The sequence below is a fragment of the Ostrea edulis genome, chromosome 1 (genome assembly GCF_947568905.1).
Source record: "Ostrea edulis chromosome 1, xbOstEdul1.1, whole genome shotgun sequence".
Classification (NCBI taxonomy): domain Eukaryota; kingdom Metazoa; phylum Mollusca; class Bivalvia; order Ostreida; family Ostreidae; genus Ostrea; species Ostrea edulis.
The window spans coordinates 107,026,006-107,044,214 of NC_079164.1; the positions used below are offsets into that span (position 1 = coordinate 107,026,006).

Here is an 18,209-nt window from a genome sequence, read left to right on the forward strand (position 1 = left end):
GAACGGTATGTTTAATGTTTCTGTTTTATAAATTGATGAAATTCCTGTTTGTTTATAAAATAAACTCTGTATAAATATCCTGCTGCGTTTGTTTCTGTTATGATGTCATTGCAGTGGCGGATCCAGGGTTTACGAAAGGGTGTGTGTGAAAGTCAAGTATTAGCCAAAAAATACTCAGCCATTTTGGATGCCAATCTGAAATTTTACTCACACTATTTCTATTATTTAAATTTGTGGCGAAAGGGTGTGTGTGTCTAACCCACCCACCCCCACCCACCCACTGCATTGCATAAGCAAGAAGCCAGGTGAAAGTACAGGAACTGACTTTTGAAGCGGTAATTGTATTCATACGCAAGAAAAGACTGATCACGTGACCAACTTCATGTTACACGAAACTGAATCTCAATTTCATCAGTACTGTCATATATGGAAGTGCATTGGCAAATGTAAATATAAAATCACGAACTTTCAGGTGAGCTCAATATAATTATCCTTAAAGGCGTATGTGACCCATTATCGGGTTCTATATGTTTGACTTGATTGTCCTCTGGTCGTTTATCAGTTTTGTTTTATTCCAACACTTTATAGTCAATTATCAGAGAGGTATGAAAAGTGGCCCCACCCTTGGGAGGACCCAGGTGGTACTCCTTCAGCCCCAAGCTGAGGGTGGAAAATGATAGCCTTGTGGGTCCCCTTCCTTGCCTATATACTCTTTTAGCGGACTCTCCAAAGATTACGTTGTTATTAGCCTTCATTATGAACCTACATGATGTAAAAATAGGAACTTTCAGGTGATCCTAATTGCCCTTAAAGGCCTATACAGTTGACTCCTTTAAAGGTTCTATATGTTTGACTTCATTGTTCTTTAGTCCTTTATCAGTTTTGTTTAGTCATTTATTAGAGAGGTCTGAAAAGTGGTCTGACCGTTTGGTGTTACCCCTCAAGCCCCAAACAGAGGGCGGAAAATTATAGTCCTAGGGGTCCACTTCCTTGCCTGCATACTCGTTTAGTGGACTCTTCATAGATTAATCTGTTATTAATATTCACTATCCCCCCATGTGATGTAACGTCAGAAAATTTCAGGTGAGCTCAATTGCCTTCAAGTATGAAACTCGGTAATTAAAAATTTGTTGATTAATTGTTTGAAAAATTATCAATTTTGATTTATTATGTGTTACTTTTTAGTATTCCATCTGAGTACTCGCAGTACTTTGATGAACTTTCTTACTGACTGCTTGGTTAGTGACTGCTAGTGCTGGCTTCAGCCTAGTAAGGTTTTTATAGAGATTCTTTATCTGGAAGATATACATTATGTACAGTACATTTAGACTTAAATTACTACTATTAAAGCTTATTTTTAAGAATTGAATTGTTAATTGTCATAGATTTGTCAAGTTTATAACCAACATAAATACTTTTGCAGACGCCAAGTTTTTCTCCATTCCTCTTTAAAATTGTTTTTTATGCGAGTACACCATGTTACATGCATGGACTGATTTCAGCTACGTAATAAATCTTTTCTTCCTCCATCTTCTGGGCAGCTGAATCATCTATTTTCCTTAGTAAAGATTTGAAACTGTCTTCCTCCATATTCAACGAAAGAGAGAAGATTCATCTACTTACATGTACATTCCATGTAGGCCTACATAGGGATGACTTTCAAATCGCGCAATTTAACGCCTTTTTCGGTTCAATATTATCAATGCAAAGAAACAAAGTTGTCATATCTATTTCATCAGCTTCTATATAAAAACATTTTAAAAAATAGTATCGAAACGAAACGAAATGGATAAAAAGGTGTTCAATTGCTGCGCAAGCATTATATGGACATCAGTAAAGCATGCATAGAATCCTGCTTCTTTAGTGTTGCAGTATTTGTCTGTCAGAAATTTTAACACCAATAAATGATCAGATATTCGCGCAGCTTTGGTAAAACCCATTTGAGAATGACGTTCAGATCATGATGTGATCATGAAGAAATTTGTCTAATCTACAATTCAAAATACTGTGGAATAGTTTACCAAGAGCACTAGTAATTGTGATTCCTCTATAATTTGAAGGGTTGTTTGGATCATCAGACTTAAAGATTGGAGCTATGTATCCATTGGCCCATGTTCGAGGATAAGTGAAACGCATAAAAGTTATGCCACAGTATGTCGGTGTTTCAGTTCAGTTACATGTATCTGTTGGTTTTCTTTCCCTATGAATAAAATTCTCCTTGTGATCTGTTATATTCTGAACTAGAAATATTACTGGAGATGGGAAAGGTAATCCTGTCATTACGCTCAAATCCCCCCCCCCCCCCCCCCCTTCCTGCGTGAAGGTGCTACAAAGTCGGGATAGGCGTTCAATATACATCCGGGTCATTTCAATATGTCTGCGCTCATTACATGAGAATTGAAAAAATGTCACATTTAAAAAAATTGGTTTCTAGAAAGGTAATGCATAAATGTTCAGTGATCTCTTTGGTAATACCAGCACGTAGATGGTGTAAATTCCGTGACTTTATAATTTTAATGATTTTGTACAAGTTATCTAATAGAGACATAGTTAGAATAATCTAACTGTGTCTCGGGACAGGCCCTCATTTTAACGATAGAACATTCTATCTAATAGAGACACAACACAGGCACTTGTTTCTGTAAATGACTTATGACCTCTGTATACTAATAACAACACAAGGTACCTAGCTTCAAATGACACAAAATGGCACCCCCTGAGAATGTCGGCCTTTTGCGCTTCCAGGGAATATGCTATGTAAATGTATTTACTACCGTTGTATTGTACAGTCATTCAACTTAAAAACCATGTATGACATGACTGCATTCGTTGCCTCTTATCGCCGAAAACTGCAACAAAAAATGGATTTTCCGATTTATACCACGAAGTGCTATGTACTGATACCGCACAGAATGAAAATTGTATATTCGTTGTGTTGAAAAATAAAGTTTCATTGTTTTATTATCACAATAAATTGATACGATGTTTATTACCAAAAAATCTTGAACATATTGCTTTGTTAACAAAATAAAAATTTTGAATTGAAGACGCTGTACGCTATTTTTAGTTACTCAAAAAAACCCAAGCTGTTCGTACGTTTTGGGATTTTACATGTCATCAGAAGATAGAAGCTAAGACTTCCCGAGTGGAGATTTAAAAATATTTTCGTGTCGGAATCATTTCTGATGAAGATAATAATGAAATTATGACTTATTGTAAATACAACTTCGTTAACAAGTATGAGAAATATTTCTGCCAATTGCATGTTTCATGCAGATCTATGGAAAGTAAGAGAAAATACAGATAAAAGATTATTTGGAAGCATGCAAAATAGAGCAAGGAAAGTTTTTTTTAGTGATGTGTTATTGACTTTGTGGTATGTATTGATGTGGCAAGTACCTGTTGTTATATTGAAGTTTTAATGAAACCCGCCATAAGTACCAAGAACGCTGCAGGCACATATCAATTTTTTTCGGAGGTGACTGGCCAACCCTTAACATTAACTGTTATTTTCATGCATGTAAATGAAGATCTATTGCGAGAATGGCCCCTCCACTATTTTTGATAGTACTATGTAGTAGTGAATGAGAAGATATTAATGCATGTAAGCTTGAAAGTTATGAATTGAAGCCCTGGAGCAAAGAATGACCCCCCTCCCAGCCTGAGGGAAAAAAAATTGAGACAACAATGACGAACACATATTAACACCCCCCCCCCCCCCTGCACACACTAATTAAGGTTCTGAAGGTCTTTATCATGACTATCATATTTTTATCATTGTCTGTCAGGAAATTTAAACAATCCATGGGCAACTTCCATCCAACTTCTCCGGCGAACCCCCTCCCCCGCATCCCTAATATTACGGATCTGTGCCGATATGAAAAAATTCATAGGCATCTGAAGTATGGACACCCTCCCCCCTATCTGATTTTTTGGGGCGGCGATTATTTCTCCGAAATGTGTGGTTCCCCGTCTATTCCATCCTAATTTCGATTTATGTAATCGTAAACATGCTTTTTTGTAAGCCTTAAACACCTTATACTGTTTATAATAAGTATATTCTATATTATACCAGTCCAGTAAAAGGCCAATCTCTAAAGCTTGTGAAAAGCATGAAACAACTACATCAATCGAAATTGGGTTGAGAGAGACAAGGAATCCACACATTTTGGAGGAATTGTCACCGCAAAAAAAAATCAGAAGCGGGGGGGGGATTATAGTTATCAGGTGTCTGTGGAAAAAAATATGGGGGGATGGAGTCCTCTTTATTTTTTGTAGCATTTCCCCACTAATGTTAGTAACTAAATTATATAAAATAAGATCAATTGTGGTTAATGGTCACCATTAAAATCATTCTTTTGCCTGTTATTTTTAATTCATTTCTGATGCTCTATCTTTCTATAAATAACTCTTAAAGAATTCCAAACGTAATTTTAGAAGAGTGTGCTAGCCAGTCAAAATCGCCCACGTATTCTGTGCGGTATCAGTACATAGCACTTCGTGGTATAAAACGGAAAATCCATTTTTTGTTGCAGTTTTCGGCGATAAGAGGCAACGAATGCAGTCATGTCATACATGGTTTTTAAGTTGAATGGTTGTACAATACAACAGTAGTAAATACATTTACATAGCATATTCCCTGGAAGCTCAAAAGGCCGACATTTTCAGGGGGTGCCATTCTGTGTCATTTGAAGCTAGGTACCTTGTGTTGTTATTAGTATACAGAGGTCATAAGTCATTTACAGAAACAAGTGCCTGTGAGACACAAGTATATTTCCAAACGTGCGTGTCTTTTAGCAAATTTTATGTTGACGGTGTTACCACGGAGGTGAGCTCAGCCAAAACAGTAATCTAGGAAATTTGCGGCTTTATTGTGTCTTGATATTTTGACTGATGCCTACACCGGTGTAGACGTTAGTCAAAATATCACAAACAAGCCAAATATAGCTGAGAGTGTATATAAGACCGGGGAACATAAAGTGATTTAAACAGGTTGAGAACACTTCCCCTATTGTGAGATCTTCTTGCTAAAACGCGATTATTCCTCTTTAGCGAGAAAGTAAACATTATCATAAACAGGTGTTTTGGTGTCTTTATTGAAAATAATGGCAAATTCCTTGCAATGCTGAATATTAAGTGCGACTCACACTCAACATGACGTGAAAAGTCTCTATAAGATTGACAATACAGTCAAGAAATTGGCAAATTGCATATCAAAGCTGCTGCATAAGAGGGAAACAGTCTGAAATCCCAATGCGCATCATGGGTGCTTTTGTTTTGTTTAATATATTTACAGAAGTATCAGACGTTTTAGCACTTTTTCTTCTTTTCATGTGAAACTCAAAGAGATGTACTCCATGGGTGTTTTTCTTTGTTGTACAGGATATAATTACTCTCGCTAGAGAGGGATAATTGCATTTTCGCGAGAATATTTTGCTGTAGGGGAAGTGTTCCCAACCTGTTAATGAGATAGATTATGAAATACATTTTCTTTTTAAATACACTAAACTTAAAAATGAGAGAAATTTTCTTAAAATGTATCTCAGAATTATGCACCAATGTCCCTAACCTCGATTACAATGAGAACTTTCCTAACCTTGATTACAATGAGAACTTTCCTAACCTTGATTACAATGAGAACTCCCCTAACCTCGATTACAATGAGAACTCCCCTAACCTCGATTACAATGAGAACTTTCCTAACCTCGATTACAATGAGAACTCCCCTAACCTCGATTAAAATGAGAACTTTCCTAACCTTGATTACAATGAGAATTCTCCTAACCTCGATTACAATGAGAACTTTCCTAACCTCGATTACAATGAGAACTTTCCTAACCTTGATTACAATGAGAACTCCCCTAACCTCGATTACAATGAGAACTTTCCTAACCTTGATTACAATGAGAACTTTCCTAATCCTAACCTTGATTACAATGAGAACTTTCCTAACCTCGATTATAATGAGAACTCCCCTAACCTCGATTACAATGAGAACTTTCCTAACCTCGATTACAATGAGAACTTTCCTAACCTCGATTACAATGAAAACTCCCCTAACTTCGATTACAATAAGAACTTTCCTAACCTCGATTACAATGAGAACTTTCCTAACCTCGATTACAATGAAAACTTTCCTAACCTCGATTACAATGAAAACTTCCCTAACCTCGATTACAATGAGAAGCTTGTATGGCTATTTACAAATGAAAATGAGTCAATCTTAAGAATATTATATCAATTTATATAATTTATTATGACTGTTTGAATAATTTTGTTTTGAACTGTTACTCTTTATTTAATATTTGATAGTGCTTATGTTGCTTGTCTACATTAGACATGAGGAGGAATGCTGCCTTCTATGCAAGTTACATTATATTTTTGACAAGGATTATGTATATTTCCTAATGCACCGTCCCTTGATGTCTCCTGTTGACTGGCAACCTAAACTTTCTTATTCAATACTTTATTTACATGTACTCCAACATTTGAACATAATTTTTCCCCATTCTCTATTTTATATGATACGTGTATTATTGAATTGCTGATATATATTAGATATGAGGAGGAATGCTGTCAGAATAGTTCTACTACTGAGACATGCATATCCTAAAGCACTGTCCCTTGATATCTTTTGTAGATTCGGAATATAATGTATATCATATACATGCATATGTATTGTTTTCCTGGTGTAAGGGAGATAATTCAAATTGCTCATCAACTTTGCCTCACCTACAATATAGACTATGTAGTTATTCTTTATATGTTTTGCATATTGTTTCTATTGTTGTGACTTTTCTTGTCCTCATGTATGTTTACAAATCATGCTAATTTTTTGTATCTGTGTTATACCCCCAGTGGGACCATGATTGGCAAATAAATCTATTCTATTCTATAAGGTGGCAAGAAATGAAATATACAGCATTCGTGATGTTCATCTCTTAGTCAAAACATTTGACATCACAATGCAAAGCGTGGACGCTCACTCAACACGGATTGAAAAAATCTAACCTTATCGCCTTGCATGGATGGGAACATTTTTCAGCACAGACTCCCTTGAAAACATTGGATTGAAATTCCAATTTCTAAATTGATTGTCAATCCACTTAGTTTTATTCTTATTGTACTAATGAATTATAATGTTAAACATTTGGTGAAACGTTTTTAAAACAAGAAGAGATTACCAAGGGGAACATATTTACTAGTTCAATTTTGATAATCCGTCTAGCTGATCATAAAACAATGAGCGGGTAATTAGCCCGCGAAAACTGCAGTTCTTGTGATTTCATTCAACATTTAGCTTCCACTTTAGGTGCAAAATATTTATGCAAGATCAACTTTTTAAAATCTAATTCAACCACACATGATATTGATGGAAAAGATCTAACCTTATCAAAGCGCACGAGTGGGAACATTTTCAGCACAGACTCCCTAGAAAACATTGGATTGAAATTCCAATTTCTAAGTTGATTTTTAATCCACTTATATGTTAGGTAAAGCCCCAATCTATCCACTATCAGAGCAGGAGGAAAAACAGCTACTACTTGGGTGGGAATTATTTAGTAAAAGTATTTACCAAATACAAAAGAAGCATTTGCAATCTAAAGTGAAAGTTAGTACTATACCGAGTCCCTTGTACATCATATTTTCTTTCTTTTTTTATTTATTTACATGTACTTGTGTAATGTTCTTTCCTTTCTTCTTTGTTCTCTCATCTTCATATATGTTATATGATTCATCAGTGTAGTATATGTATTTCTAATGTACTCTCTGCAAGGAGGAATAAAGTATTGAATGAATGAAGAGGAACATCATTATTAGTTAAATTTTTATAATCCATCTAGCTGATCACAGAACAATGAGTGGGTAATAGGCCGAAAAAATATTTATGTAAAATTTAATGCAACCACGCATGTGACCCGTATACTCATTAAAGCATATTTATACAGTTAACATTTCAAGAAAATGCTGTATGTGTATATGGAACTCGATTTACGAAAAAAGCTGTCCTCATTTCTCATGCATATTTAGGCATACTATATTGCTATCGCAAGAAAAGTTAATCGCAAGAACTAGCAGCACTTTCATCGTTATGAATAAGACTGTGTTGAATTATATGTGTATATTGTATAATTGATATACATTAATAAAAAAACCCACTAAATTAAATTTCAACACATGCGCTTTCAATTTAAAAGTCCCCAGTCCTTGCTGAAAAATGTATCCACTCATAAGCAGTGAAAAGCTTCGAAGATGCCCAGTGACGTCAAATGTTTTGACTGCTTAGATCTTTTCAATCCGCGTTGAGTCAGTCTGGTTAAAACCAGACCTTCAATAAGACTCTCAACGAGCGGACATAGAAAAAAGGGGAAGCGAGATTGAAGGGCTGGTTTTTATCAGACTGGCGTTGAGTTAGCATCCACCCATTTCATTGTGATGTCAAATGTTTTGACTATAACAGATGAACATCACGAATGCTGTATATTTCATTTACTGCCACTTAATGTTCCCTGGTCTTATCAGAACTAAACCGAATGCAGCCATGACGCATACTCCAAATTGTCAAGTAAGTTCTCCACAGTCTGATTAAAATTGGATGTTATATCTGCTTGCATGTGAGCAAATCTAACATCTAGTTTTAGAGAGATTGGGTCCATTATTTCATAATATGAAGCTTGTACATACTCGGAGATGTCAGTCTGTTAGCTGGGATGAGGACAGTTTCATCATTTACTGAGATGTCATAAATAAAACAGCATCAATCTGGGTCCTAATAAAAACTAATTGTTGTCACCTGTATAGTCAGATTTTGATTTCAAAGTCAAATGAAAATACAGAAACTAAATAAATGCATCATCGATTACCCACGGGTGCTTCTCATGGATTCTCTCCATCGAGCGTGTGTGGACTCAAAACCGAGGTTCGCGACAATGAAATAAAGGAAGTTTGGATGCAACTTATTCAATAAACAAACAGACCCAAAATTCTTACTTATTCTTTCTTGGTCAGTTTTCGAATGATTTTGATATGTTATCTGCTGGGAAAATGACAAAATCTTACCTTTGCCAGCATTTTAATCCTTATTAATTCTTTATTAAATATTCAGGACATGAAATATCAAAATCTTTTTTTCAAAAATGGAAATTGTAAGATTTTTCAGTTCTAGGATACTAGTAGTTTTGACAAAGTATGCAAATATTGCAATATCCGATGATTCTGGATAAAACTATCCCCCCCCCCCCTTTATATAGCTTATTGTTTATTGTTTATTTCATGTATAAAGAGGTTAATGTTAATTTCATTCACTATGTATAGATTGGCATTACAATTGTTCAACCTCCTCTCCTGCCATTGATAAGCAATTTAACCTCCTCTCCTGCCATTGATAAGCAATTTAGAATGACATTTTCTTTAATTTCAGATAACAAATTCCATATTAAGAAAATGTAAGACTGACATTTCGCAGAGAGAACTAGAGAATGAAATTTATTTTCTTGTGAAGCATAGTAGCTACCGACATAGGACTGATAAGTAAGTTTTTATATTTAATCAAAAACAGGTTTTGCGTTCATTTAATATTTACACTACATGTATATGATGCATTAAACATTTTTTTCATTTATATAAAATTTTCAGGTTTCCATCGTTAAGTGTGAATAGGAAATATCTACAAAAGCTAACTAAAACATCAGAAAAAGACTTAGAAAATGCAGTGAGTAACTTAAATGATGAGTTTTAAAGACATTATGCTGTAGTACATGTGCAGTGAGTAACTTAAATGATGTCTATTAAATGTATGATGTACCATTGACATCTAACACAACACTATCAGAATATTTGTAGATACTAGAGAGAAGTCATGATTTTGAAAACATAGCATTCAGTCGGAAAGGAAATGACATAAACTTCATGGTGAATCCTCGTGAGTTTATGCAGGTGGGTGTACACATCAGTATAACTCTATATACAGTCTGATCTCTATTGCAGTCTAATTTTTACTGATGGCTAAAACCATGAAATTAAACATAACATGTTTATCAAATATGGAATTGTGAATTTAACACAGTTTAAATGGACTTAGACAAGAAACGAGAAAAAAACCAGAAAGGGAATTAACTTGTATACAGTGAAACCTGTCTAATCTGACAGGTTGGAGACAATTTTTTTGTTGAAATATATGTCGGAATAAATAGTGTAAAAAACAAAGAGAACAAGCAACTGAGAATGAAAATCAGGGTTTAAATGTCCACTGAAACAGACTGCTTTGGTGCTGGATTAGGCAGTTTTACTACACCTCAATTTTCATACAATTAGGTACTCTAATGCTCTTTAATCTGAAAATGTTGCTGCTGTGTAATGTGCTAATTTGTTGGATTTATTTTTTTTTATATAGGAAGTGCTCAGAGAAGTGTGCAGAAGGAAAGATCATTACGGCAAAACAGAAAATCTCGGAAGCAAAAAGTTGAATATCCTCGTAGATTTCAGGTCTTGTTTCTGTTTATTAACATATTTGACAATATTTATAGATAAGATAAGATACGTTTATTCCAATTTTGGGCCCAGAGGGCATAACAGTAAGACATTTTATAAAGAAGGAAATTCAAAAAAGAAAGAAAGTTTACAACATTAACTACAGGTTACATAGACTGCAAACTGCGTGTGGATGCAGCATGTTGGGGAAACAAGTACATACATATATGAATTGCTAATCATGTATATATACAAGTAGATGGACAGTATCAGTATTATACCAATATATGAATAATAAACTATAATTTCGTGTTCTGTTATTAGTAAACTTTAGAATTTCATTGTTTATACACAGTACATGTCAATTACAAAATATGAATATAAGTAATGAATGCCTGTAATTTGTATCATAGGGGATATAAAACAATTGGAGAGTAATTTCTACATATTCGTACCCTGTGCTTCCATCATTATCAAAATTTCCCATGACACAAACTAGACATATATTATTTTATTAGATTTTTTTTTTCAAAGTCAGAGATTTTGATGCTTTTTCTGTAAGATCTAAGATTTAAGGTAACCACATCAAAACTGAAAAACAAAATTTAGCAAGGAATATTAAATACGAAAAACACATATACATGGATTTTTGAAACTGTAGTCATGTGCTAAAGGCCCTCAAAAATTTCTTCTGACAGATCATAATCTTATAGGGCTTCATCAGATGACACTTTATATGAAATAATTATATTTCTAAGATATTGAAGATAATAAAAATCATTGTAGTCAGCCCAATTTGATATAAAAAGAAAAATGGAATAAAATTTAGCTTACTGTCATTCTAAAAATACGGGTACTATAGAATTATTGCGGTTCCTTTTTGCCCGTGATCTTTAAAATTCTGTACATTTCTTAACTGAAATATTCATACATGTATAATTAGGTCTAGTCAATAATGTGAAATATTCATACATGTATAATTAGGTTTAGTCAATAATGTAAAAAAATACATACATGTATAATTAGGTTTAGTCAATAATGTAAAATATTCTTACATGTATAATTAGGTTTAGTCAATAATGTGAAATATTCATACATGTATAATTAGGTTTAGTCAATAATGTGAAATATTCATACATGTATAATTAGGTTTAGTCAATAATGTGAAATATTCTACACATAATAATCAATAATTTAGGCATTGCAAAGTTGCTTTTCAAATAAGGCATTTTAATACCCCTAGCTCATTGTGAAAATCAAATCAGAAAAAGCTGAACAACCAATATTTCCCTTTTCTTTTCCTACATGTAGTTCTCCCAACATTGCCAAAGAATTTCATGAGGGTCACTTGCGTTCCACGGTTATAGGAAATTCTCTGTGTAATCTGTATGAGGCCGCTGGACATGATGTTGTGCGGGTCAATTACCTAGGAGACTGGGGCACTCAGTTCGGTAAGATATTTCCCAGTAGTTCGGGATTGTGATGAACAATAATTCAAAAGCGAGGAAGGTCACGTTTGACGTTCACATTGAATACTCTAAGTTTAATGCTGAGTTAAACACACTCACCACAGATACCAGCATGTATGCAACCCACACCTGTACACAGTTATATTGGTTAATGCATTATCTATACTGAAATTAATGAAGATTTTTTTTCTCCACAAAAGTTTAATTGAACATTTCTTTATGACAGGTGTTTTGTTAAGTGGATATGAGAGATTCGGAGATGAAAAGTCCTTGGAAGAAAATGCATTGGCTCACTTAAGTGAAGTAATAATATACAAACAGTAAAACTTGTTTAGTATGTCAGAAGTGTTCCAGCACCAGACATCGAATTCTTGTGTAAAAATACATGTTCTCTGAATGTTGTTTAGTCGGAAGATTTTTGTCTGGTATGAAGCACATCTGGATTACGATTAGACAAGTTTCTCTGTGTGTTTCAAATGTTTGATATCATTGAATTGATACCAGTTGAATGTTTTACAGTATGAAAAACATTGTGTGCATATTATGCATAGTACAAACTAGCCACATTATATTCATCATGAATACAATCTATGTCACATTACTACTAAACGCTTGACTTTTTTTGCTGACTTTTTATCTTTAATTTGGAATCTTGAAAGGTGTACGTCCGAGCAAACCAAGAGATTAAGAATGACTCCACCATGATGACACAGGCAACTGAAATTAACAGATTACTGGAGGAAGGTGCTCAATTTCAAACTGTTTATTGTTACCTGCTAGTAGTAATTTTAAATCCTGTTGACTGTGTCGATATTGTCACAAATGAAAATAGAATACGCATGTTATCATATTTTATTTCTCTTAGGCAACAAAGAATATTTAAAACTGTGGGAGAAGTTCCGAAATATCAGCATTTCAGAGTATAAGAAACTTTATAAGGTGAGTGTGAGATTTCCTGTAATATTTTTGCTCCTTTATTGAAAGTGCCAAAACTATATAATGAAGTACCTGTACATGTGTAACTTCCTGGTCGTCCATCTGTTGTCTGCTCCTCTTTTTGCTATGGAATTTAATTTCTGTTGTAATGTGAAATTTGATTGATGTAGAAAATTGGTTAGTTCTGAATTTGCACATCAGCGATTTTTCTCTATGGTTTTGGAGTTATGGTGATACTGATGCCATCTGATTTTTCAGTTTTGTTGCATTGGGAATGTTACCATTTACCATTACCAATTATGCGGAGAAATAAAATGAATGCACTTAAAAGCATTGTGGCATCATGATATTTGCAGCAAATATGAATTAAATGTGAAATTTGAATTAAGATTTAAATAATAAGGTATAAAGTACTTCATAGCAAATCATGATCTTTTTATTGTGTACTTCATTCCTAAAGTTTTTAATTATGATGTTTTACTGTAATACTATAGAATATCATAAATTCTTGGGGTTCGATTTTCGTGGTTACCTCAATTTCAAATTTATAACTATATTTTTGTAAATTTTGTAAGTACCTCAATCTCATGAGTTTTAAAACCTCAACAAAATACACAATTTATGATGTTTCAATGTATAGGAAATTACATCCCAACATCAAATGAAACTTTAAAATTTTGTTTATCTGTGTACAGACTCCAAAGTATATTCCAAAAATATTATGTTATAGAATCTTGGCAATTTATAAAAATTGCTTCCATCAAATCTAAAAGTTTTCATACAGAATTCAGTTATCAAAATAGTCCACAGATGAATTGAAACAACCATCAGATCACCACAGTATTGGGCCAAACTAATTAACAGAGCTATTAACATAGAGTGTATTTAGAGAGAATCCATTCACATTCGATGTGAAAATTTTTTCAGGTATTAGGAGTGGAGTTTGATGTCTATGAAGGGGAGTCCATGTATTACAACAAGAGTCAAGATGTCATAGATCGCTTAGCAGAGAAAGGGTGCATTGAAAGGTATGGTTCAGGTTTATTTGTGTGGATGCATTGAAAGGTATGGTTCAGGTTTATTTGTGTGGATGCATTGAAAGGTATGGTTCAGGTTTATTTGTGTGGATTCATCAGCAAGAAAATGTCATGTTTATATATCATACAGCAATTCTACTGTTTTCAACAATTTTGATACATTCCAATTTCTCGATTCATATTTGTGTGCCATGTTTGATGTACTGAAGTTTCAACTTCTGATTGTCGAGTTATTTGCATAAGCCATATAAAGTAGTATTTACATCAATGGACAAGTACAGAGGAGAAAGCTATTTTGTTGGTATTTAAAAGGTTTAGATTTAATATCAAGTTAAAAACGAACAGCAGAGTGTAAATTCTTTCTGCAACCATATGATTTGCCTTTCTTTGTCAGAGTGGCTCGAGTAACTACATTTTCGCGCAGATTGTCAATGTTTAAGTTTTTCAGTAGATCCACCTACGAGATCTCGCGATAACAAGCATGGCGGAGCAGACGAAGAATTTTGCATGCTGTACATGATATTTAATGAAAAACACCTTTAATAGACATGCCCAAGCACAAAGTTGGTACTCCTTTTAGTGTAAACAACATTAGGGACTAATACACGGAGCTTATTATTTGTTATTCACAAAATTATTTTGCACCATTACGGAGATCCTATGGAATTGTAGCCCTATCCTGAAAACGTCAGAATAAAAAAAATCGGATAGGGCTACATTATTGAAGCTATTCCTAGGAGTGTAAAGATACTTCTAAAAATGTAGAGATACTCCTAAGAATGTAGAGACACACCTAGGAATGTAGAGATATTCCTAGGAATGTAGAGACACACCTAGGAATGTAGAGATACTCCTAGGAATATAGAGATATTCATAGGAATGTAGAGATATTTCTAAGAATGTAGAGATATTGATAGGAATGTGTATATTTGAATTTTATTAAAGTAAGCAGGCTATTAATATCGATTTATTGACAGGAAACAGTAGTGTCATTCATATTGACACATCCAATGTTTTTGCCCTCAAAATCTTTACCATTTGTAATGATATCCATTTCCTTATGAATGTGATGCAGTTGTGGACAATGCTTATATGAATCTTAATAAATATAGTGTGTCTACTTTAATTGGTGGGAATTCAGACAGAAATGATAGTAGAATGTATATACATGTATACAATAAATTTCATTTTTGAGGGCATGATCTGCGAAGTTTCACGCCAGCATATGTGTACTTCATGAAGCATGTTATGCGTTTTCAGTGGCATAAGGTGAAGTGCCAGAAATTTGGTATTTGGCCAATGTCCTGCATATACTTAAATCATGTGATCATATATACAAATTGAGTGAATATTTAGTGCAAACTTTCAGAAAAAGAAGTGATGCTTTAAAACTGCAAAAATCATTTTAGTTTATTATTCATATATTGGTATAATACTAATACTGTCCATCTACTTGTATATATACATGATTAGCAATTCATATATGTATGTACTTGTTTCCCCAACATGTTGCATCCACATGCAGTTTGCAGTCTATGTAACCTGTAGTTAATGTTGTAAACTTTCTTTCTTTTTTGAATTTCTTTCTTTATAAACTGTCTTACTGTTATGCCCTCTGGGCCCCAAATTGGAATAAACTTATCTTATCTTATCTATACATGTGATACCCTGTATCTGGTCATTTTTTCTCAAACACATGTTGTAAGTCTTTATCTTTTGGCAGAATCCCCTTTAATGCTAGCATAATTGATTAGAATCTTTATTACTTGAAAATTGGTGCTTTTAATTTTGGCAAATCACCTTCTTCCACTAAAAATACCCAATTTTTCCAGTGCACCAAAACTAGAGAACAAATATTGTACTATTTTTTTTTTCAGATCTGACACCACTGAGCATGTCATGGCGGTGTATAATTGTCCCAGGTCAGGGGTCAGGAGGGAAGTGGTTCTACAGAAGAAAGATGGAACTTCTCTGTACATTACAAGGTGTGTCTGTCTGTGAACAACTTTCACTATCTAAAGTAGAAATATTGTACATATGATAGCATGGACAGTTTGCATAATTTCAGTACCTGTTAATTTATACCAGCCGACATTTTTGTTAGGATTACCAGTAGCTTGCTTCTCTTTAGGAGGGGGTTGTGGATTATAAACAATCGGCTAGCGAGAGTGCCCTGTTTCCAAAAATTCATATAAATTTTTTTAGAGTGAAGACATTTTTTATGAAGACAAGTACATTGTATGTATGCACTCTATATAAATGTAATTTTGTGCATGATGTATGCTTTCTCCCATCTCTTTATTCAGAGACCTTGCTGCTGCCTTAGAAAGGAAAAGAAAATTTGGAATTGATGCTCTTCAGTATATTGTAGGTATAAGATCTAATATTTATCCCATGTTCATTCATTCCGTGATATCATGTGCACTGAGTTTAAATTATTGTTTAAAATATCCGTTTGGAACAGCACTTTGAGTTTTACTTGTTAAATACTCATAAGACAAGACTCTGTTGTGATATGATGATGTTGAATTAAAACACAGTGATTCATGGTGTGTTAGAAATCAATGCATTTAAAGCTTTAGAAAGGACAAAGTCAAGATTATCAAAATTCTAATAGTGATATTGCTGGATTTATGGGACAGAGAGATGTTAATCTGTAATAGTGAACAAAGACCTCTATACACGATTTGTTTAATGTTGTACATTTCAATGTTATGTGTATATGTACATTTTTATGTATATGTACACCGTACTGTGTATGTACCATTTTACTTTGGTAATTTCAGGTTGATCAGAGACAAGTTGGACACTTTGAAAACCTCTTAAATTTGTTACGCATATTGGATCCTACTGAATCTTGGAGCAAAGGGTGAAGACATATGATTATTCTATAGTATATATATATATATAAAAACACTGAAAAGGCCACGACACTGTTGGTTATTTAAAACTCGAATTTTCGACGCAACCCGCGTCTTTATCAAGAGATATATATTACATAAACAAATAACACGCAAAAACGACAAATATATATATATATATATATAAATGTATATCTGTACAAATTTCTCTTTGTGTTTTGTCTAATAAATATCCTTATATAATGTTTCACCTGCTTCAAGACTTTCCCTTGAAAAGAAAGGTTTCACTCCTTGGCATCAGAGTTGAGAGGTTTATACGTGTGGAAATCCAAAGAGGAGTGGATTTTTGGAAAAATTCCTTCAAATGGATGCTTACATTTTTCTCTTTCAAATTATATTTTAACAGAGTCCAGTTTTACCGGTCATTTGGAGAAATTGAGGGCCTCAGCTCCAGGGAGGGAAAGGTTTTATTGCTGCGAGATATCATTGAAGACTTGTCAGAATCCATGCTGGAATCCATGCAGAACCCAGACCACCAATACTCCAGGGAAGGTAGGTCTACTCACTACAAGTGATGTTATTTGATAAAATTTTAAATTCTTAATTTCAGATCATAAAAAAAATGCTTTGGAAATTTACTTGCTGTTTTTCATTTTGAGGATATGCATTATGGTTAATTTAACACAAATTTGAAACTCTGAAAAATTCTTTTCAACTTGTGCTCATACCTAATTTTGGTGTGGAAAGATTTTCAGGAAACATTTTTCAAGTATAGGAGTAATGATATGAAAGACTACAGACTTGTAATTTTAGATTGTGACCCAGCAGAACTGAAACAACGAGCCATTACTCTTGCTGTCAGTCATCTGATTTACACAGATCTACGATCCAATCACAATCGTCCTTACAAGTGGAAATCAGATGAACAAACCACAAAAAGCTGGAAGCTGAGGAAAGGAAATGTTGTCCCTGTACAATACTGCCATGCCAGACTGTGCCAGTGGGTTTGTTTAATGTCTTCTACTTGAAATTCTGCTTAAAATGCTGTGTAATAATATATAAGGGGCATTCAAAAACATTTCCTCAACACAGAATATTTGAATGCTGGATTTTACTGTTTGATATTTGAAATTTTACTATTAAAGTTAGCTTGCAGAAAAATATTCATTTAGCTATGTACTGTGGTTTCATCAATGATTTTTGTTGACATCAATATTGTACATTTGACAAAAAGTATAGTTTTGTTAATATGTACTTTCTTGGAAAGCTACCCCCTTTTTTTTTTACTTTTACTAGTGTGCACATGAATTGTACTATTTTTTACTTTTACTAGTGTGCACATGAATTGTACTATTTTTTTACTTTTACTAGTGTGCACATGAATTGTACTATTTTTTACTTTTACTAGTGTGCACATGAATTGTACTACACTGGAT

The 18,209-nt window shown here is 33.8% G+C and overlaps 1 protein-coding gene across 3 annotated transcripts in view; it reads left to right on the forward strand.

The window, feature by feature from the left end:
* The first annotated feature begins 1,720 nt into the window (after positions 1-1,720).
* LOC125667348 (probable arginine--tRNA ligase, mitochondrial) overlaps positions 1,721-18,209 on the forward strand; it is a 21,612-nt gene continuing 5,123 nt past the window's right edge. Inside the window, exons 1-15 of one of the 3 annotated variants that reach the window (XM_048900844.2) lie at positions 1,721-2,438; positions 9,422-9,531; positions 9,637-9,712; positions 9,844-9,936; positions 10,394-10,485; positions 11,782-11,921; positions 12,166-12,242; positions 12,599-12,683; positions 12,805-12,878; positions 13,803-13,903; positions 15,790-15,897; positions 16,219-16,279; positions 16,699-16,781; positions 17,180-17,325; positions 17,587-17,773. In XM_048900844.2, coding sequence (XP_048756801.2) covers positions 2,391-2,438; positions 9,422-9,531; positions 9,637-9,712; positions 9,844-9,936; positions 10,394-10,485; positions 11,782-11,921; positions 12,166-12,242; positions 12,599-12,683; positions 12,805-12,878; positions 13,803-13,903; positions 15,790-15,897; positions 16,219-16,279; positions 16,699-16,781; positions 17,180-17,325; positions 17,587-17,773 — 1,481 coding nt within the window. In that variant the 5' untranslated portion in view covers positions 1,721-2,390. The remainder of the gene's footprint in view (positions 2,439-9,421; positions 9,532-9,636; positions 9,713-9,843; positions 9,937-10,393; positions 10,486-11,781; positions 11,922-12,165; positions 12,243-12,598; positions 12,684-12,804; positions 12,879-13,802; positions 13,904-15,789; positions 15,898-16,218; positions 16,280-16,698; positions 16,782-17,179; positions 17,326-17,586; positions 17,774-18,209) is intronic. The other 2 variants (XM_048900853.2, XR_007367146.2) reach the window with 2 other exon arrangements.